A 20,846-nucleotide genomic window follows, 5' to 3' on the forward strand; every position below is an offset into this window, starting at 1 on the left:
TCAAAGGTTAAATAGGGAAAGAATATATCATCTATTTTACCTGAGTCCTCCTTGAAAAAGTTGTCTCTTTAATACAGGATGTTATTTTGAAATTCTTGAACAGGGTTTTGTGGAGATGAGTAAGTTGCCTTCTAGTTTTAATTCAGGACCTGAGATGACCCTCCTCTCCCCGTTAGGAGGGATGTTCATGGGCACAGAACTGTTGTCATGTAAATGGATTTTCCCTTTTGCTATCAGTCTAACACTGTTCATGGCAATAAAGAGCTGCATAAAAATAGTTACAAAGCTTAAAATATGGCAATTTTGTCTAGGATGTATTTCGTTTTGCTTTTTTTTAAGGTCACTTTCAAAATGCAGAGCCTCCGCCCCCATCCCACGGAACAGTGTATTATCCAGTGGTGTCGGATCCCTTCAGCCAGCCATCTCTCCCGGGCTTTGACTCTTGCATTTCTTTAGTACCTACATATCACTATATTAGTTCCTGGCATCCAGTAAATCCATCCTATGGAAATTCTCCCCGAATTCCTAATGCTGTAAGTTCTGGACCATTGCACCAAGTCAGTTACATTGCCTCACCTAACCCTGCACCACACTATGTACCTCAAGGAATGTAAATCCGAGAGATGTAAGCTCACTCTTGCACTTGGTTTCTCTTGTTTCTTTTTTTTTTTGTCAACTATATGTTAATATTGTTTCATAACTGTTATCCTGCCCTGGTGGGCTGGGTACTGATTGATTAAAGTGTATTCAAATTTCATGTTTCTCTTCTGGTTTATGCTAGTGATACTCAACTTGACAAGGTGGTGTTGTAGTGGGTTGCATAGGAAAGCATAGTGGAAGACTATACATAACTGTAGTGCTGGGAACACAGCTTGTATTTCACTATGTAAAATACATATGTATTAAACACATACTGTCACTAAAGGAAGCTTGCATCAAGTACCCCCTTGTGAGGAGTTACACCAGAACACTTGGTCGCATGGTTCTTGTTTAAGTACTAAAACAGACTGCTGTTGCAACTAAGAATAAAAACTGGATGCAGGGTCATTGGAGGACAAAAAAAATAGTGTTTAAAATAGGTTGGCTTTCCCAGATTTCACCAAACAAAATTTTATTTGCTGCTAGTGATCACATACTTGTAATAGCTGTGTTTTCTCTGTTTAATTTCACTCTGCATTGGCTTTACATCTCTTTAACCTTCAAGAATACTATTTTGATCTGTTCTGCTGTACATTACTGTATATTTGTAAGATTTGGTTTGTTAAAGGTGTTGCACAAATGGTGATAGTCTTGGTGTTAAATTTGCACTGACAGCACAAAATAAAAGCATCTAACCCATTGTAATGAGTGATCACTTATCTTTGACAGGGTAGCTTCCTTAGAATACTTCCTCAGACTACTTACTTAGAATAAGTAGTCTGAGAACTAGGTTGAAGAAATGAGCTGTGTCATATGAGATAAGGCTGTTCATGTTCCAACTTGCCATTTTGCGGAAAGTCGGAGAAGAAAGATGGGAGCAGCTGTCAACGTGGGAAACAAGTGCAGTAGAAAACTGTTTTTGTTAGAGCTGCAGTCCCTGTGAGTTGTTTCGATAAGCTTAAGAAAACATGAGTGGTCTGTGCACGTGAACTTTTGATTCTTTTAAATGACTGTCCTCGATGGGAACTCCACTGTATGGACAAAATCTTCAAGCAGTTGGTGCCCGCACATGTGACTTCAGCATTGGGGTCCTTGTGCTGGTTTCTGAAAGCTAGGGCTGCTCAGTCTTGCAGGGAATTTGGATCCCATCAAATTCAACATGCTAAGTATAGGTAATAAATGCCATTTACATAAGAGAACCAGTAGCTTCAGAAAAAACGCACATTTGCATGTTTGTTTAAACTTTGCAGTCCCATGCTGCTGTGCAGTTGCTGTTCTTTTTCTTTCTTTCCTTTATGGCTAAATAGTCATGAAGAGGAGACTCCCTGCCCAGAAATAGGAGAGGGGAAAAGCAGAGTTCCTTTATGTCTTCTAAGTAAACATGGGAGCAAAAAGGTAATAGGGAAAAGTGACTCCTTATAGTTTTAAATTCATGCAGAGCTTTTGGTGCTGACCATATTTCTTCAAATTTGAAGAACTCTCCCTCCAATTCCCCCCTTCTTATTCCTCCCTCGGGAGGGTGGTGTATCCGTACTACGTGATACTTGATGGGAATGGTCCGTGTTGCAACCTCTTTTATCTGTACCACCTGATACTTGGTGAGAATAGTCTAGTGCTGTAACTTTATAGTGCCTAGAACAATACCGCTGTGTTAAGCGGGATACAAATAAGTAACTAACAAGGTCTTGGAAATCTGTGAGAAAGAACAGCGGTTGGTCACATATAGCTAGTTGGTCACCACGAGAAGCAGTCAACATGAAGGTCAGAAGCTGAAGAGTAGTGAAAGAGCGACCCCCAAAGTCAAATGTGGCCCCTGAAATAAGACTGCACACGTGCGCAGTATCACAGCCTGGCTATGCAACCGGGGCAGAGTTGGGCTAGGCTCCCGCACTTCCTGGCCCCAGGTGCCGGGAGGAATCATAAATGCCGGAGTTTTCCGAAGGAGGGGGAGGCTGCTACTCAACAGAGGACCACGTTGCCTCCTCGGGGACGCCCGAAAAGATTGTGCCTGCCGATTCTCTCTCTCACCGTGCAGACGATCGGGACAAGCATTGGGGTGGTCCTTCTGGAGATTACCATCGGGTCGGTCTGTTTGTAAGTATCTGCTAATAAACTACTTGCTACTGAAGAGCGTGTGTGTGTGCGCGCGTGCGAGTTTGTGCTGGCTTGCCAAACTGCATGTTTGGCCCCAGGAATCTAACTAGAACAGGTGGTGATGTAATTCTCCAGTGGCTGGGAAGCTTGCAAGTTTGGCTTTTGGTTTGTCTCCTCAACTCTTAATTGCTGCGCATTTAACTTGGCAGTCTGGTTATGGCCCTTCAAGAGGGAAGAGCCAGGTGAAAAGTCAAAGCAGGAAGAAAATTGACCCCTGAGCAGCTAATTTGATTATGGGCTTATGAGCACGCAGGCCCCTTGGGTTAAATATATATTTTAATATATATAAAATCTACCAAATACTCGAAAGTAGATAAGACCTTGGCCTTTGTATTTCTGCTTCTTTGACAGGTCTGCGCAAGCGAAGGCTGCCCTTCCTCAGGAAAGGGAGAAGAATACCACGGGATCTCTTTCTTCTCCCTTCTCTGAAAAAGCTCTGAGTAGATTAACCCGCAAGTCAGGTGCTGTTCTGGTTCCTTTGTGCTTCTTGATCTGTTCCACCTGGAAATACGTAAAAGCGGTCTGTGGCGGAGTCGTCAGCCGTTTCCCCCTCGCCGCCGCGCCGCGCCGTGCCGGGGAGGAAGCCTCCGCGGGCAGCGACACCGCGCCGCGAGGCAGCTCGCCCTTTCCTACGCGGAGGGACGCGTGGCTAAGAGCCGGTGTGCTCTCTTCTGGCGCTGGCCTGTCTCCCGGAGTCAGCCTTTGCTCTTCCCGTTAGAGACGCTGTGACCGGGCCTGGAGTCGAGCTCTGCGCGTCTTTCCGCTTGCGGTAGCTGGATTCCTCGCCGTGGCCGTGGGTTGCTCCGCGCGTTCGGGGCGCTGCGATACGTATCCGTTACAGCAAACAACTCCACGCGGTGCGCGCGAAAATTGCTCTAGCTTACACACACAAAGCCTACCTCTACTGTGACTTGATGCATGTATTTTTGCCAGGGCTGTTTTGGCTCAAAAGTAACTTTTTGAACTAGTTAGCGGTGGGACTGTCTGGAAGAGTTAGCCCTGTGCCCAGCACCCAGTCTGGGGGGAGGTTGAGCCACAAAATGTGACTTGACTTTATTGATTAGCTTTTATTTAGTTGAATAAATGGCTGACTTCTTGCCTCAGAGTCCTCAGTAGCTTAAGGAATGGTGGTTTTGTATTAAAATAATTCAGACTAATACAAAAACTGAAGGGACTGCTGGAGTCTGCCTTTAATTCTGCTTTTCAGAGCTGTCTTGGGATATGTCAGTGGCTCTGTATTGCTTATTAAAAGGGCTGTCACAAAGTACTGCCCTGCTGAAGAGAGAGCTAAAGCGTGAAGTAAATTAGCTATTTTCTGATCTATAGATTTCTAGGCCTGGCTCCAGCATCTTTGTACTAATAATGTTCCTAGTTTTGCGGTTATACGTTCCAGTGGCTGATGCAGCGAAACAGTTGCCTTTCCAGAGGCTGCAAGATAATTCTAATAAAACTTGCCAAACTTGCTCATTTTTTTGAGGGGGGGAGGGGTCTGTGTTCTGTTTTTTTGCTGTGGGTACCAAGATGTGGCCTCAGGTTATGGGGCAGGGCAGTGTCAGTGCGGTGACTGTCCAGACCTACTCGGTCCTCTGTTGCCATCTGATGCAAGCTCCGGGTTTTGGTGCTCGGCAGAACTGCAGGGTCAGTCTGCTAAGTGGGATACAGGTTTGCAGCCTGAAGTGTGATTTGCCTTTGAACAGGAGGATGGAAAAAATACACTAGCAGAGATTGCTGTTGGGGACAACTATTTTCTTTTAGATTTAACCCCCTCCCCTTCCAGTGCTCCTGTAAGTATGTGCTCGTCATGCTTGTCTCTTGCTTTTCTGCGTTGTGCTTTTAATATACGAAAGGCAGGGGCCCAAAGTAAGTTAGCAAGTGAAGGCTGTGCAGGAAAGATGCATAGGCTGGACGTGCCAGAGCACTCTTTAGATGCAAGCTTTTCTGATTTCTTAGACGTACTAAGCAGCTCGGGAGCCAAGCCTGCCTTCTCCACGAGTGCCGGGTGAAACGAGGGCTGTCAGCAGTGGTCCTCAGGTTCTGCGGTGTGGAAGGCTGGTTTTTTGCATGCCATCCTCCCCTAGACTGCTGAAAATGCCTCTGCCTTTGGAAGGAGCGGGTTTTGGTCCGACTGCGTTTGCCAGCAGGTCGCCGGCAGCCGGGATGCGCTTGCTCCGCGCGCAGTTGTGCAGTGTCACGCGGCATTGCTGGGTCCGCGCCTCCGGCTCTGTGGCAGGTCTGTCTCGGGCCCAGCACAGCTGCGACTGCTGCCTCGGGGCTCGTCTCCTGCTCCCCCCCACCAGCCTGCAGCGTTTTCCTATAGCTAGAAAATAACCTTGGTCCTGGTTCAATCCGCGTAGGTTAACATCCGTAGTGTTGCTCGCAGCAGTGCACTGGAGGCACAAGTCTCTTTCTGAAGTCTTTTGAATTGTAAAATTCATCCATTATGAAAGATAATTATTATAAATACTGTAGAGAAAAATGCTACCAATTGTGCCTGCCAGCAGCATTAGCCTGCAGGGCTGTCATTCCCTCTCCCTCCCGCGCTGCCTTTTTTTCCCCTTGGTTGCGCAGGAGCACCACGCTGAGTCCTACAGTAAGTTGCTTTTCTAGCTCTGTTTCGTTTTACTCTCAGCTTCCTCTTCTCTCTGCAGTGCTCCTGGATATCTTATTTATAAAATTATCCTGTCAAATACAGCATTATGCGTGGAAGATGTTCAAAACATAAATCCAGACCCATACTTCTAAGTAATTGCTTCTTGCATAATGGAGAAAGATAAAACTCTTGGATCAGGACTTTATAGCTTTGAAATAATGGCAGAGTTTAGAATTGCGCAGGGCAGGCCTGTGTCTCAGGACTCAGGCGCAGGATCGGATCGCTGTTGCTTACCGGATTTTGCAGGCGGTAGAGCCGAGGCGAGTACGCGGCAGCTGAGCCCGGCCGCGGGCGAGGAGCGCGCACGCAGACAGCTGCTGCAGGTCGGTCCTCTCCGAACGGTGGTGCCTGCAGGCACAGGCACGCGCCTCCAGATCCTGATGGTTCCGTGTCTGCGTGTGCTGGACTCCGTGCCTGGCGATATTCGCATCCTGGATGCTAAATCTTGCCTTCGCCGGAGCCAGTGAAAGCTTTGCCAGCAGGTTTACCCCAAGGCAAGAGCTGTTGTTTCTCCTGTTAAAGCTGTTGTCATAGCTATGGCAACCGCTTGACTTAGTAGCGTTGGAGAAAATGTCCTTTTTTTGAGGAGGTGAAATATCCTATAATGATGAAAATTAATAAACCATCTAACTCCCTCTACCCTCCTCTTCATCTTTCCTGTTCTCTGTTGCCTATTTGCATTTTCCATTCAAATCTGAGCGTGGTTTCTGACTTCTTTAAACTAGTATTTCTCTATTCTTGTCCTAATTAAAAGCTGAAACTTCACTTTTGTGATGATTATATGAATGTGTGACTTTTTTTTTTCCCCCTTGCGTTACTTTCCAGGGAGTGCAATTAAGAGGAGATGCAATGCACTGCAAAACCTTTCCCCGCTTGCTCGCCTCCCTCCGCAGTCGACCACGGCGTTTTCTGCTGTAGCTCGCGCCGCAGTGATGGCTGAGGGGGCTTAGGGCATTTTCAGGTGCTGTTTGGTTCCCATTTCTGGAATAGAAATCACCACTGGGGAGTCAGGGGATCTTAACTTTGAGCTCCTAGGCTTTCTAGTGTGAGCAGAGATTGTGCAAGTACAGCTCTAGAATGGTCGTTTCTTTAAGTCTGTCTTAAAAACGTCAGCTTTCTCTCGTTAGTTGGTTGAAACCCCGTCGGTGTCCTTGGGTTTTGCTCCGGCTCTTGGCGTGGACTGCGTTTCTCTCGGTGGGTCTGCGCCGCCTCCGTTGCACGCGGGTCTCCTGCCCGGGAAAGGGATGTTGCCCTCGTTCAGCTTCCCGGGAGGCTTGACCAGGAGCCTGCAGCAGCTGGTGGAAATACGGGATATAACGCAGGGGATTTTTTTTGTACAGCCTGGTGGTGGTCAACTCTTGCACGTAAAGCATTGCACTTGCTCAGATGTGTGTGGCTGGCTCGATTGCAGGTAAGCAGGATTGTGCCATCTCTTTTTCATATAAATACCAGCGAAAGTCGGTGTAGAACTGGGGCCCTTGAGCGCACCCATGACAGCTAACAGCCCGCGAGGCGGCTGTGCTGAACATCCTAGGAGCCGATAAAACGTCAGACCCGTTGCTGTTCGTAAATGTTTATTATCAATAGGCAGCTGGAAATGTTACATCTGAAAAGGTAGAAACACCTTGAATTTCCATAGGCTTACATTTTTGGGAAAAAAAAATTAAATGCTTTTTTCAGTTTACAGTTAAGCTAAAAATACACATAAAATAAATAATTTTATTATATACATTTCATTTTTACACGTTATATGTGGGAATGACATGGTGTCTGCAGTATGGGCAGAAAAGATGAAGTAGAAAAGTACATAAAACTTAAGCATTTGTTTTTGCTTTTTTGCCTTCTCGCCCCCCCAGTCCCCTGCCCCTAGGGGCGGCCGTCGCTGCTCAGTGGGCAAATGCTCGAGTCCTTGCTCTGCCTCTACGTGAGCAAAGTTCTCACAACATCTCATAGCTCTTCTGCCTGGAAAAGGCCGTGACGGTTTTGACCAAAATCAAAGAAAAAGGAAAGAAGCCTCAGCTTTTTTATCCCATGAAGTAAAACGTCATTTTAAACTATGCTCAGATGTGAAGCCATTTCTGTGACAGCTTTTTTTTTTATGGAGATTTAATTTGATATTAAAACTTATTTGCTTAAAAAGAGAAAAAAAACCTGTTTGTAGAGTGCGCCTGGTTCTCAGGGCTCGCGGTGTAGAAAATAGGTACTTCAGCGGGCGCTGCGCGCTCCGCTTCTCGGGGACCCCCAGCCCTCCGCTTCCCCACCCGCCTTACTAACGCGGTCGGCGGGTTTTAAATAAAACCCCGCGATACCCAAGGAGCGGCTGGACCCCCGAGCGCCGCTTGCTCGAGAGCAGCTCCGCGCGGGCAGCAGGCCCCGAGCACGCCGGCCCCGAGGCACGCGGCTGCTTCTGGCTTAGGCGCAGCTCCTCGTACGGGGACGTTTGAAACGGGGAAGGCTCCCCGGGAGAAGCGACGTAAGCCGCGCGGCCGGCGTAGCGCTGCCCGGGCGAGCGCGTAGGGAGAGGTGTCTCCGGCGCAGACGGGGCCGCGGCGCCGCTCTGGCTTCCCCAGAACCTGTGGGTGGTTCAGCTGGGTCGGATGTTTGGTTTAGGACTGGTCTTGGTCTGTTTTGCGCGCCTCGGAAGAAGCGGACGGTGTTTCCCCGAAGCGTAAAGCGCTGCCGAGGAATCAGAAGATGGAGCAGGAAATGCTGCTCCTGCCTTTTGAACTGAAAAAAACCCTTTCTCTTCTTGAAAGAGTCATTCTTGGCCACCAGCTTACTCCAGCGCATTAGTTGTTCTGGTGTGGTGGGTTTATGGGAATAAAATATAAATGACTTGCTTGCACAAAATTAATGGTCTGAAATGAGGAAAGTAGTAGCGTGAAAATTAAATTACATTATGTTACAAAGGCTAAGGAAATATATTAATGTGCCCTCCACCGTCTCAAAAAAAAAAAAAAAAAAAAAAAGGAGAAAAAAAGAAACCTACTACTAGAGGAATGATTTTTATAGCAGTTAGCAAATGTGTTACTTGAAACCTAACAACTACGGGTTATTCCGGCAATGTTTTATTACAGAGGCTGCACCAGTGAGTCCCGCCGGCGCCGTCGGCGTTGCTGTCGGGCGGCCGGCAGGCAGGGACGCGGCCCCGGGGCGCCCCGGCCCCCCAGAACTGCTCCGCGGGGGCCGCGCTGCGGCGGCAGCCGCCGCTGGCTCGAGCGGCTGCTGCCTCTGGCTGCTGCTGCTGCTCCGCGTTTCCCCTCCCCGCTGCGCCTTGCGCTGGCGCCGTTCGAACGCGCAGCCCGACGTCGATCCGGGCGCGAGGTCGCAGCGCAGCCCGGCGGCGATCCCCGCGTTTGGAGACGGGCCCCCGGGCCGCCGGGCGCCTTCGCGGGCGGAGGTCCGCGCGACGGCCGTGCGGGGCTACGGCAGCGCTCGGCCCCGAAGCGTGACCCCGAGCGGCTCTCCTCCCGGGTAGCTCCGCTACGCTTTTCCTTGGGAGCTCGTCCTTGGCGAAGGGAAGGAGACGAGGGGACGCGGAGCGCTTTTCCTAGCCCTGCCCCGAGCCCGCGTGTCCGTGCCGGGCTGCGGGTCGAGAAGTCTGGTGCAGAGCCCAATTTTCATCTCTTCAAAAGGTAAAATTTTATATCTATACATGAATATATTCATTTAAATAGTCTTGATATTTACAGAGGCTGATTCTGCTAGAAATTGTTGCATGTACCATTAGAAAAGGAGGATGAAACACAAATGCGGTGAAGTAACGTTAAGGGCGAGACGTGGACCCACAAAAGCAAGGGTATTCAGCGTTTAGGCTGAACCTGCTCGCCCTCCGCTGCGGAAGTCCCCAAACTCCCCTCTGCGCAAACCAGGCTAGTTTTCTACGTGGAAAACTATCGTAATGTTCCTACAGTTAAATCCTAACCTGAATTAGTTGTAGGAAAATAAAAGGACATACTACTGCTAGTAATATTACGTATTTAGTGTATATAGCGCCTTTAATCTGAAGATCTGAAAGTGCTTGTAAATAACGAACTAACCCCCCTGCGAGGTAGGAAAGTATTATTGTCCCTATTTTACAGATGGGGAAACTGGGGCATTAGAGAGGCTAAGTGACTTGCCCAAGGTCACAGTGGGTCGGTGGCAGAGCTGGGAACAGGCCCCAGGAACGCTGTTTTCTAACCCCACGCTCTAACCACTATGCGTGCTTCCTTTGTAGGGTCCACACATACATCAAGTACTTGAATATTTACAAATATCGTTATCCAAATACTCTGCAGACATGTCACTTAATTTCTTGTTTCTGGAACAGCTCCTTTAATCCGTAACCTGCATACAAACAGCTCGGTGTGCGCGATGTCCTGTGCCTGGATGTCGCTTGCTAGCTTCCGATCAGCGATCCCGTTTAGCGTGCTGCTCTAAAAAGCCAGGTGAAACTGGAAGGTGGGACTTGAAGTGCAAGAAACCTAAGGAAAGGACGAGTGGTCAAGAGCTGTGTTATTCCTAATTCCATATTCCTTGCGTATGCTTAGGGAGCGTTACTGGAACGCGCAGCGTGAAGGCCGGGCACGCGGGAACTGCGTCCCGAAGCAGAGCCAGGAGAAGGTTAACGCCTCGCCGGGGTGCTCGGGGCGCCCCGCCGGCGCGCCGCCGCGAGGGAGCCCGCTCGCCTCTCCAAAGGGAGGGAAAGTGTTCACCAGAACATGCTTTCCCTTTCATCAACTGAGAACAGAAAAATGCTAGTGAAATCCCAAAGGCTGCCTGCAAGCGAATTTAAAACAAAATAAAAATTTGCCAGTTTTGGCTGAAAAAAATGTTTTTGACAAGATACTTCAACTTCCCTCCCCTGAAGTTCCTGTTTAAGAGTACTAGTAATAACGCTAATTCATCAGCTATTGTAATGCCTGTTGCTACCGAAGGGGCTGTATAGCTGCGATCAAACAGAATTTGTCTTTTGGGGTTCAAGTTTGACAGTTTTGTGAACTCCGAGCTATATTTACATATTAATCATTTAGTCCAATCAAATATTTGTGTTAAACTGAAAAGTCAGCTCAAACAAGCTCTTAGCTGGGAGCTAGGAAATATCTGAGTCATGAAACAAATCCCGTGGGAGACCCAGCCCAGCGGCCGTGGGAAGCCGTCTCACGCTCAGCGTCACCGAGACGTTTGGCACGGCGTCGTGCGGCGGTTCCCGCCCCTGCCCTCGCTGCGCGCAGCAGGAGAGCGTCGCTCTGCGCCGCCCCGGGTCCGTCGGACAGGCTGGGCGCTGCGGCAGGCAATTAACTGCCTTGCGCCTCTGCTCTTTGGAGCTCTTAATGCAGCGCAGCCTTCGAGCGAGACGCCATAATCGTAGTCGGGAGCGCGATGCTTGCAGTCCCGGGAAATTTAAAAGCCTCTCTCCTGTCAAAGGACACGAACCTTGATTGTATCCTAGTCTTGAACTCGGCTGATGTCACCTGCATAACCATCCTTGAGTTGTTTTCATTCCCACACGTTAGATGGGAAATGCCATAAGGGTTTGCTGGCCCTATTTCAAGCTCATAAGCTGCAGTGTGGTTAGGTGAAGCATAAAATGGGTCAAGCCCTTCCCTCCATGCCCACTAGCAGCTCTTGCTAATGCTCCTATTTCCAGGAATGGGCTCAGTCACTTTGGTTTGTTAAACTTCGGGCTTCTCCTGCGGCTGCTTTGCGAACTGCCTTCGGTCGGCTCTGACTGCAGCTCTGCCGCCAGCGTCAGGCTGCCCCTCACCCTGGCGTCTCCCACGGCTCCTTACGTAGTGCCCGTGGCAGTTTGCTCAATCTTTCTTGCAGGAAGGGGAGTTGCAATTTTCAAAAACCACTCTACTTCCACAGTTAGCGTGAAAGCCTGAAATTTGCTGATACAAAAATGCTTCTCGCTCTGCCTTAACTAGCACATTCAGAGAATTAAATATTTAAGACTGTACTGCGTGCTAGCAAGCAAGTCTGCTTGCTTGCAAGTGGGGAGTAGTGGTACGTTTTTGAGTCCCCGCTACTAGCTGCTCGTTCTTCCCAGCGCCGCAGCGGGCCTGGAGCGCAGCCGTCGGCTTCAGGGCTGCTCTCGGAGCTTCCCAAGCCGAGCTGCTGCTTCCACTGCTCCGCAGAAGGGCGAGCTGCAACGGGCTCAGGTAGGACCAAAGGGAAAACCCAGCAAGGTGTTTTCCCTCAACAGCACAGTCAGAGTTTAAACCTCTGGCGAAGTATTCCCGCGGCAGGCACCCAGGCCCCTCTCCCACGCGGGACCGCCGGGGCGCGCGCGGGTCCCTCCTCCCGCCCGCCCGCCCTGCTCCTGCCCCTCCAGTAAACCTGATGCCCGCCAGCGGTACGTGGCGGGGTCCAACCGTCACTGTTGCTTCTGCAAATGCAATTCACAACCTGGTTCAGAGAAGAGCCGATTTAGGGCAAGCGCCCTTGCGCTCGACTCCCACGCACGCCACCTCTCCTAGGGATGGAGCCTTAAACACGCGAGCGGGGAGCGGGGAGCGGGGCTTCACCTTAAGGGAATGCCATTTCCGAGCGCTCGGTCACTTTGCTTCCTCCAGGGAAGCAGCTGACTAGTGACTGCTCTGACGTGGGTATTAAATGCCAAACACTTATGTGTCATAGCAACAACAGAGAAGAAAGCTGAATTACCAGGTTGGTTAAAAAAAAACATTGATTCAACCATTTTGTCCTAAGGAACTTCAAGGAGGGGAGAAGACAACCCCATCAGGTCAAATGCAGTGGCATCGTTATGTCTGCACTAGGCCTAGCACAACTGGGAGAAAAAAAATAACACTCTGCTGCTGAACTCCTTTTTGTTGCAGCAGAGAAAAGGAACTGCAGAGGCTTTCCGGGCCACCAAACACCGTCTGAGCTGCTCTGGCTTAGGCCGCTTTTCAGAAACGCAGTTCATGAATCTGAGCAATATACTCCCCCTCTCTGAGCTCGACACGCACCAGGAGAACAGTTTTCTGCCCGAAGCGTGACAAGAGAGGCAGCAAAAAGCGAACGCAGCAGTGGGAACGAGACGAGGCACCTCAGACGCCGTAGGGGTCCGCGTGTGCCGGTCTGTGTGCCGGCGCTGGGCTTCGGTTGAGCCCCGTGGGTGGAGGGGAACCGCGCTGAGGGCTGGGTCCGGGCTCGCCCAGGCAGACCCGGCAGCAGGGCTGGGTGCTTCCACTGCCGGGCTAACGGGGAGGTAAGTCTGCTTCCTACACGAGGGAATTAGGTTAATGGGAATTAGGTAAACCAGCAGATTGTAACAGGTTCTAGCTGAGTGACAGGAGGCGTCTCTTATTCACTAAGAATTTACAACATGAATATAGTATGCAACCTGAAAAAATACACGTAACTGAATGAATTGGAGGCTGTATTGCTTAAGGAAAAATAAAAAGCCAGTTATAACCTGAAATCCTTTCTAAGAGGATCTTCTCAGCCTTCTGATAAGCCGCTGCTCCCCAGCTCGTCCTGCCACTGAGGAAGTTGAGCACTACGCACAGGAGATCGCTCGCGTGGATAATGGTGGTGTAACACAGCGATGGGGGAACGATGGTAAAAGCACTGGAGAAATTCTTCACTCCACCACCACCGTGTCCAAGTTTTGCAGGGTTCGAAGACTATGGCTGTGTCAGAAGGGAGCCCTGTTGGTTTACAGTGACTTTATAAATGGCGAAACCTTTAGTTCGGTATTTGGGAGTATAAACGAATTAAAAAAAATGCAGATGGCTATAAAATAGGCTAACGTAACTATAGACTTTTATGTTTTTTCCCCTCCCCCTGTGGACAGAAAGGAAATCTCAATGCTGAATCAGGTGATAGCAAAACATTACAAATAACAAGCTAAGTTTTCTAGCAGGTGTTAGACAGCTTTACTTTATAACCGCGTTGTAACGTGATCTTCCTGCCCATCTTTCCACTTGTTCATAAACAAGTCACAAGCCTCTCCCCATGAATCAAATACATCTTCTGATGAGTCTAAAAGTTTGGAATTAGAGGAACAAATACTGGAAGCACAGTGAAGGGAACCGGTACAAACCACAGGGCACTCCCTGCTCTGGCCCGTGAGTCTCGTGTTCCCGCTGTAGTCCACCTCATTGAGGTTAATTTCGCTTTTGGAACAATTCTCTTCTCTCTCTTTATCGATCTGAGAGTATTTAATGTCTTGCCACATGTAGTGTGGCTGAATAATTCCATCTGAAATAGTGTACATGGGCTCTGAGTCTGGTTCAGGTACGTGTCCGTTCATCTTGGAGAACAGCAGACCCAGCCTCTTAAAGGACTCCTTCTTGGAGCTGGAGAGTCTCTGAACTCTGTTTCCGTTTCGGACAAAGGAGCGCTTACTGATTCCGTTGCTTTTTGGCTTCTCATCCACCATATCAATCCCCGACATAGTTTTAATTAGAGCAGATACATTGAAATCTTTTTTTTTGTTGGCTACATTGAAAGACACGCTCTTGCCTTTGGGTTTTTCTCCAGCACCATCCTCATTCGTATCATCCTTTTGGGACACCTCTGTGCTGCTGGTAGAATAACTTCTCCTCTGGGGCTTCCTGTTCCCCAAGAGGTCAAGAACTTCATAGCGAAAACTTGAGATGTCTTGTTTTAATTCCTAGGGCAAGAGGAAAGATGAGTTACACACAGAAGCTTTCTCTGCATCATGAAAGAATGATCATATTCCCTTGGGCAAACTGTTCAGAGCTATCTAAATGGCTGATACCAAATCACACTTACAAGAATACCACATAAATCTTTCGTTATTCAGTTATTGGGGGGGGGGGGGAGAGTATTGGTAGTTCTAAGAATTGGAGAACCTCACAAGATCTTTGTCTCCAAACACTGTAGGGCCAGCCTTCTTGACCAAGATCCCTCCCAAGAAGAAGAAAAGGAAAGGTTCAACGAGGGCATTTATAGAAGTGGTGAAACACTGTTGAAAGTTAAGTTTTTTAACTTTTTAACTTTGTTGACAAATGGTAGTGTTTGTATCCACAGAGCCGGACATATTCTTTGGCCCTGCCTGGGTCAAATTAGGAATGTGATGTTGACTCAAATCAGGTACTTCATTTTTACTGTTTTCCAAAGCTTCTGTCTACATAAGGTATTACACATTGAAATTTACTGAAGTGATCGTATGAGAAGACACCTCAATAAGGAATATTCTTTGCTCAGAAAAGGAAGAAATGCATGTCACATGTAGTCCCAGCTCTAGCAATAGTCATTCTTTCCACAGTGAGTCTCAGATTTCACCAAGCTCTGCAGGTGGCCACCTGAATTAATGTGATAAGTGCTTACTAAGGAATAACAAGTTACCTTGAAATTTTCTTCAGTTAAACCTTCATTGGTTTTGGAAGTTCTTATCATAGCTGCAACATACCTTTTCACAAGATTTCTGATCACTTCCTGGAATATGAAACAATACAGGTGATTCAGCTGCTGCTTCACAACAAAACTTTGATCTTATTATCACCTCACCGGGTTCTTACTAACAGTGGCTGTCCTGACTCTGCTGGCTGGAAAAATCATTCACCCTTACAAACACGGCACCTTCTTTCCAACAGACAAACCTTTAGAAAGGGCTATATATCTTTCGTCTTGAATGCTCAGATTTTAAATACAGCAGGTCAGTGTTTTGTACTGTGTTTTGTATATGAGAAGTCTGTAAGATTTTTTTTCCCATGTTCTTAAATGTCCTCAAGCCATTTAAACTCCTCTAAGCCAGCTTTTACTCTCAGCTGCTGAAAGTTTCTAAGATTACGGGCTCAGGTGGATAGCCTATATCTCCTGATGTGCTAAGCTTGCCATTTGAAGATTGTTTATCAAATATTTGAAAGCCAAGGGTGGCGTATCAGCACCAAACGGCATCGGGATCAACCACATCTCCACGAGGTGAGGCGCATCCTTGGGAAGCCACGTCTGGCAGCCGCGAGCCCTCCGAGGACTGGGAGGCCTCTAAAGGCAAGCTCTGCCCCGCAAGAGGTTAGAGGCTCCTCGCAAAGCTGCGGCAGCGCCCGAGGCAGTGCTGTGAGTACCGAATCATGCCTGCAGTGACTTTTCTAAGGGCTCTCGCTCCTCTCTGTTACCGGGGCTGTTTGTCCAGTCCCAATTTCTGGTAGGACGAAATCCAGGTTGTGCAGCAGGTGGCCGTTTTCCTCTGCATTTGTATCCCCCCTTGCTGTCCTTGAGTAAACCAACTGGTACTTAGGCCTTATACATACACACATGTATACCTTTTTTAAGATATATTATATACATATGTGTGCGTGTATGTATCCATGCAACCTGACATACATGGCAGTTGATCTCTGTCTCCAGAAAAGACTACTCGAGACCTTCATTTTCCCCATTCCATAGGTAGCGCTGGCAGGTCTAACCAATAAGCGTTAAGATACTGTCCACACCAAAGTTTTGCTGTGATGTTTTTAGAAGAGTAACACCTTCCCCAGGCACACCTGCAAACCCCCCCCCCGCTGCGACCAGCGAACAGCACTGCAAAGTCCAAAAGCACCAAGTGCCTGTCGTCAAAGTGACTAATTATGGTAAACATCAACTCTTGTTACACGTATTCTTTAGAAAACAGAAATTGTCTTAAATAATAAGATGAATTACTGATTGTTTTTGGCAGTATAGCCTTATATACAAAATAATAATCTGGAGATTTTTGGTTTCCCCCCAGAATGCTGGCATAATGCATCACATGAATTCAAGTGCTGCAGCTAGGAGCTTTTAACACAGACTCATCCTTTTGTAAGTTGAATTTAATGAAAACTTGATGATGGGCAGGCTGAGAATAAACAGAAACAGCAAAATTCAGCACAGGAACAATTCCTCTTTCCTGAGCCTTCCAAATGGAAGAAAATCCCAAGCACTGTTTGAGCTGGGCTTAGGGAAGAGAAAAAGAAAAAAAGAAAGAAAAAAAAAAAAAAAAGATAAGGGAAACAATTCATGAGTGTGTCTAAGAATGCTGCAGATCAGGTTTATGCAGGATAGCATGACAACCCGGTCCCTGGGAAGCCAATGGGGATGTTGCATCTTCAGCAGCGAGAATGAGGATACCGAGGAAGTTTCCCACGGTTTCAGAGGAGGTGCGAGACCAGGCTGGTTTGCTGAACCATCCCACCTCTAACGATGAAATGTTTTAATCCACAAAAAGAAAAACCTGCGCTTAATCAAAAATACATTCTAGAAGAAAGCAAGAAGTGAGGTATTAGAAAAGAAGCAAGAAGAAACAGCAAATAAAGACCGTGCTGGAGAGTTTACCTGGTAATGTTGATTCTGAATCAGGTTGTCAGCGTGCCGTTCCTGGAATTAAAAAGGCACACGTATGTTACCCATTTCATCCTGCCTTTCGAGCTCCCAAGGGCTCCTGGCGAGTTACGATCCAGCAGCATCCTTCAAATAACAGCAGAGCAAGCACCCTCAAAAACAACGCGTAAAGACACGCGGCTGCTTACTGTGAACGTTTTGAGGTTTTCGTGCCTCTTCTGTTCGCTCGTGGAGTCGTTGCCTGGGCACAGCCGGTTGTGAATCCACTTGCAGAGGTACCAGACTGACTTGGGACTCGGGATGATGTTAAAAGGAGGGGGCAGAGTGGCACCTTCATCAAAATAACTCATCCAGAGCTTCGTCCGGGCAAACTTCCATTCGATGTCCGCGTGGTCCTAGGAGAGGAGGAAAGAGCATCAGCAGCTTCAGCAGGCTCTACTGGCACAAAGGCCGGCAGCGGCGGAGACGACGCGAGAGCGAGAGAGGATTTCTCCCGCCGCAGGCAAAGCGGTGTCGTCTCTTCCACCTCCCTCTTTGGGGTGACTTAAAAAGTCGGTGTGAAACATAGCTGAGTGTAAAAACACCGACCGCTGAGAGATGCGGTGACAGCGATATGCAGCAACAAGAAATTCACCTGCGCAAGCCCAGCTTCATCATTTAGAGTTTGTGCTTACGAGTTCACCAATAAAAGCAGCAAGAAAACACATTTTTTATTTTACTTTTTGTTATTATTTCTGTTTTCACAGACCATTTGTTCCACCTGCCCAAATCCAATGAATCTCAGTTTCTTCACCAGAAAAAGGTCCTTCATATATATATTTTTTTTAATGGCATCTAGTGATTCACCCTTTATCGACTCAGCCACAACAGAAACGATACCGTGTGCTGTATTTTAAACCTGGTGTCTGCATTATCCTTACACAAGACTGGAGATGTTTTCCCGATTCTTCCGCTTACGTTACCACGGCAGGAGCTTGCTGTGGCCCATGTCCACGCCAAGAGGAGAGGGTGCTCTGCCGAGGTGGGGAAGCCATCAGCACCACTTTACGATCGCCCTTGTAGGCACGAGGCCCAAACTGTCACCAGCAAAGGAAGACCGCAACTGTGCGAGACACTGACAGCAGCATTCCCCAAACCAAGATGTTTGCAATCTAGCCCGTGGAATCAAAATCAGGGCAAAGACATCTCCTGGGAGCCCGGATTCGAAGAGATGCTGCAGCTATTCAAAATGGATTTCACGCTGTGCACTGGTGTTAAAAAATGTCACTGTTTCTTATGGTCTGCAGGAATGAGGATGTTGGACAGAAAAGGAAGAAATATTGTTTGAATCTTTCAAGCCAAGCAGTGCTGAACACCACTTACAGTACTACGTGAAATTAAAACGGGGTATTGTTACCGTTAATGGATGGGTATTGTTACCATTGCGGAGTTCAGTGCTAAGCTGACGGCTCTGACATTTCAGCTGCTTAGCATTTATGCTAAGAGATTAAACCAAAAACGTGATTATGTACGCTAAGTAACAGTGCAAGGTAAGAGAAAACGCAAAGGGATCTGGACTAGGCTGGAATGAGCAGAGCAGAGCTGCCGGCACCCGGGAGGCTCTAACCGCGGTGATCGGGGCGGCTGGAGAGTTCAGGATGAGGCCGTAGCTGCGAGAGGGTACCGAAGACTGTTGCTTTGGATAGAGAGGAGGGACTTTTAAGTCCTATGTCAATGCAGAAGTAGATGTACATGTCCTGCCGAGCAGTCAGGAGGGGAAGGTTAGTTTGGAGAAGATTATAAATCCACTCATCACCTTCTACAAATGTCCACCCTAGCTGCCAGGAGCGAGCGTGGGGTGGCATCAGGTGTAGTGACTTGGCCATGATTGCCTTGGCCCGCTATAACAGGGGCACGTCCCGGTGGGGAAGGTCTTGGAGCAGTGGCTGCTGCATGCTGCTCGTAGAGAGGGATGAGGCAAAACTGCAGCTTAGGGACTGCAAGTTAATGTTTAGGAAAGCAAAGAAGAAAAGGGCTGAACATCTGGATTGCATGAAGTGCTTTCTTTTTTTTCCTCTTTGTTTCAAAATTAGGTTAAGGGCTTGTGGGCTTGGTAGAGGCTGACTGCAGATACGGGGCAGTGCTGTGGGACTCGGTGGGGGGTTCCGATCGGGGAGGTTTTGCGGGTGCTTTAACGATCCCTCCTAACCTAACCGCATCGCTGCGTGAGGCTGCGGAACGCTGGCTTCAAGCTCCCTTGTGTTTCTTCCAGCGCAGGCTCAGTCAAGCAAGTGCAATGCAGCCTCTTTGAAGACAGACCCTCTGCACAGAGCTCAGGATACCTTCTCTCTCCCTCGCTCCTGCTGCAAGTTCTCTGGGGTTCACCAACTCAACCCCGCTGCTACACACCTGGATGTTTTGCGACCTTGAGCAAATCAGATGAGACTTCCTGGCAGCAGTTCTGGGTTGGAAATGCCCTGAAAACAGACATTTCAGTTTTCCTGAGAATGTTTTTGTGTTCCAGGAAGCCAGTCCAAACCTGCTTTGCACTGAAGCTCAGGCCTAGGTCGGCCAGTCCCTTGCTCGATTCGGGCCTGGCCACCACGTCCTCCACGGAGCTGTGGGGTGGGGAGACAAAGCCCCTTCTTCCTAGAAGGCGCAGTGCTGTTCATGGTGTGCTAGATGATAGCTTTTTTATAACACTTACAGAAAAAAGCAGCTCCACCAGCTTTGCAAGTGTGACCTTGTTGCTTTAGTAATTTAAATCCGAGCTTGGATTTTGCTGTCTGCTCTTTGAGCTCCTGTTGCTCTTGCCCTTGCTCTCGTCACTGTTTTCTTTCAAGCATTGCTCATCGTTTCAGCTACAAAACACTCTTGTTCCAAGAGGACTAAGCCCTCAAGTTCAAAGAACACCTGAACTCAAAGAAACCAGCGCTCAGCTTCTCTGCGAGAAAAAGCCTGCATCAGTTAGCACCACAACGCGAACGTGTCGCGCTGGCCACATAATCCTTTTGCAGATCTCTGCCATGTGAAGTGGGAATTAATCCCCCATAAAGATTTCCCTGGGGGACTGCTGAAGCCATCTTACTGGAGCAGTTGTAAGGATTTTCTCATTCAGTCAAAGTGAGGTATTCACAGATGTGCCAGATTTAAAATAGTTACCTGCTACACTAATTATCCAGGATAACTCAAGCATTAATCTCTATCTTTTTCTCTGTGTAGAAAATCTGTTGTTTACAGTTTGTGAAATGCTTTTTATCAAGACTCCCTTCCCCATCTCCTTCCTGGGCCGTACGGTTTCGATCGTACTTTGCCGAATGACGGCCGGCTTCTGCGCTGGCGATGACCCAGCTCCCGTGCGCCGTCACTGGGGGGCTCTTATTGCTCTGCTCTGATGGCCGCCCCTGCCGCAGGATGGGGGTCCTCAAGCTGCTCGTGCATCTAGCGTCTCAGCTCCCTGTCCAGCAAGGCGAGCGGTTACCGAAGCGTCTCCGTGCTACCTGGGTGCGAAGGGCTTCTGCCCCTTGCCCCCGCACGCGGGAGCAGCACGTTCCTCGCGCGCCGAGGCTGGAACCACGCTGCCGGCTGCGGCTGCGCCCCGCGGGCCGGGCTGCCCGGGCGGCCGAGCGCCCCGCCGCGGGGCAGAGCCAGCGCGGGCCGGCCTCCCCTGTGCACCCGGGCCGGTGGGGCTGCTCTGCGCTCCCTCCCCGCGGGGCCCCACGGGCCGCCCGGGACTCGGAGGAGGCGGCGCTCGCCGGGGAGGGTGCTCCGGGGTGCGCCTGGCTGCACCCCGCAGGGCACGGGGGCTCGCTCCGCGCGGGCACCGGCACCCCCGAAGCGCCTTCCTGCGGTGTAGCCAGCTGAGCTGCTCCGCGTGGGAGAAGGCCACCGAACTCTTCGTGCGCCTCTCTGTTGCTCTTCGCAGAATAAATCAAGAGCAGGCAACAGCAGGGAAAATATATATTAGCGTGGCTTTCAAGCAGACTAATGCAAAAAATAAAGCCTTGTGTATTTTGAGCAGAGAGCACTGCAGAAAGAGGGCCGAGAGAAAGTTAATCTTCGTGAGACGACACAGACAACCTTTCTGCAGATGGAAAGGTGTGAGCGTGGTAATATGCGCTGGACAGACTGGTAAGGGCATCAGCAGAGCTTGGCCTGCCCAAAG

At 48.9% G+C, this 20,846-nt stretch overlaps 2 protein-coding genes across 2 annotated transcripts in view; one reads left to right on the plus strand and one right to left on the minus strand.

Moving 5' to 3' along the window:
• Positions 1 to 1,303, plus strand: part of ALG13 (ALG13 UDP-N-acetylglucosaminyltransferase subunit) — a 33,032-nt gene extending 31,729 nt beyond the window's left edge. Inside the window, exon 28 of the mRNA XM_062585048.1 lies at positions 340 to 1,303. Coding sequence (XP_062441032.1) covers positions 340 to 614 — 275 coding nt within the window. The 3' untranslated portion in view covers positions 615 to 1,303. The remainder of the gene's footprint in view (positions 1 to 339) is intronic.
• Positions 1,304 to 13,316: 12,013 nt separating this feature from the next.
• Positions 13,317 to 20,846, minus strand: part of TRPC5 (transient receptor potential cation channel subfamily C member 5) — a 53,724-nt gene continuing 46,194 nt past the window's right edge. The window contains exons 7-10 of the mRNA XM_062584512.1: positions 16,891 to 17,097; positions 16,697 to 16,738; positions 14,750 to 14,839; positions 13,317 to 14,051 (exon numbers count right to left, since the gene is read on the minus strand). Of these exons, the coding sequence (XP_062440496.1) occupies positions 13,317 to 14,051; positions 14,750 to 14,839; positions 16,697 to 16,738; positions 16,891 to 17,097 (1,074 nt within the window). The remainder of the gene's footprint in view (positions 14,052 to 14,749; positions 14,840 to 16,696; positions 16,739 to 16,890; positions 17,098 to 20,846) is intronic.

Source organism: Rhea pennata, chromosome 11 (assembly GCF_028389875.1).
Source record: "Rhea pennata isolate bPtePen1 chromosome 11, bPtePen1.pri, whole genome shotgun sequence".
In the NCBI taxonomy this organism is placed as follows: domain Eukaryota; kingdom Metazoa; phylum Chordata; class Aves; order Rheiformes; family Rheidae; genus Rhea; species Rhea pennata.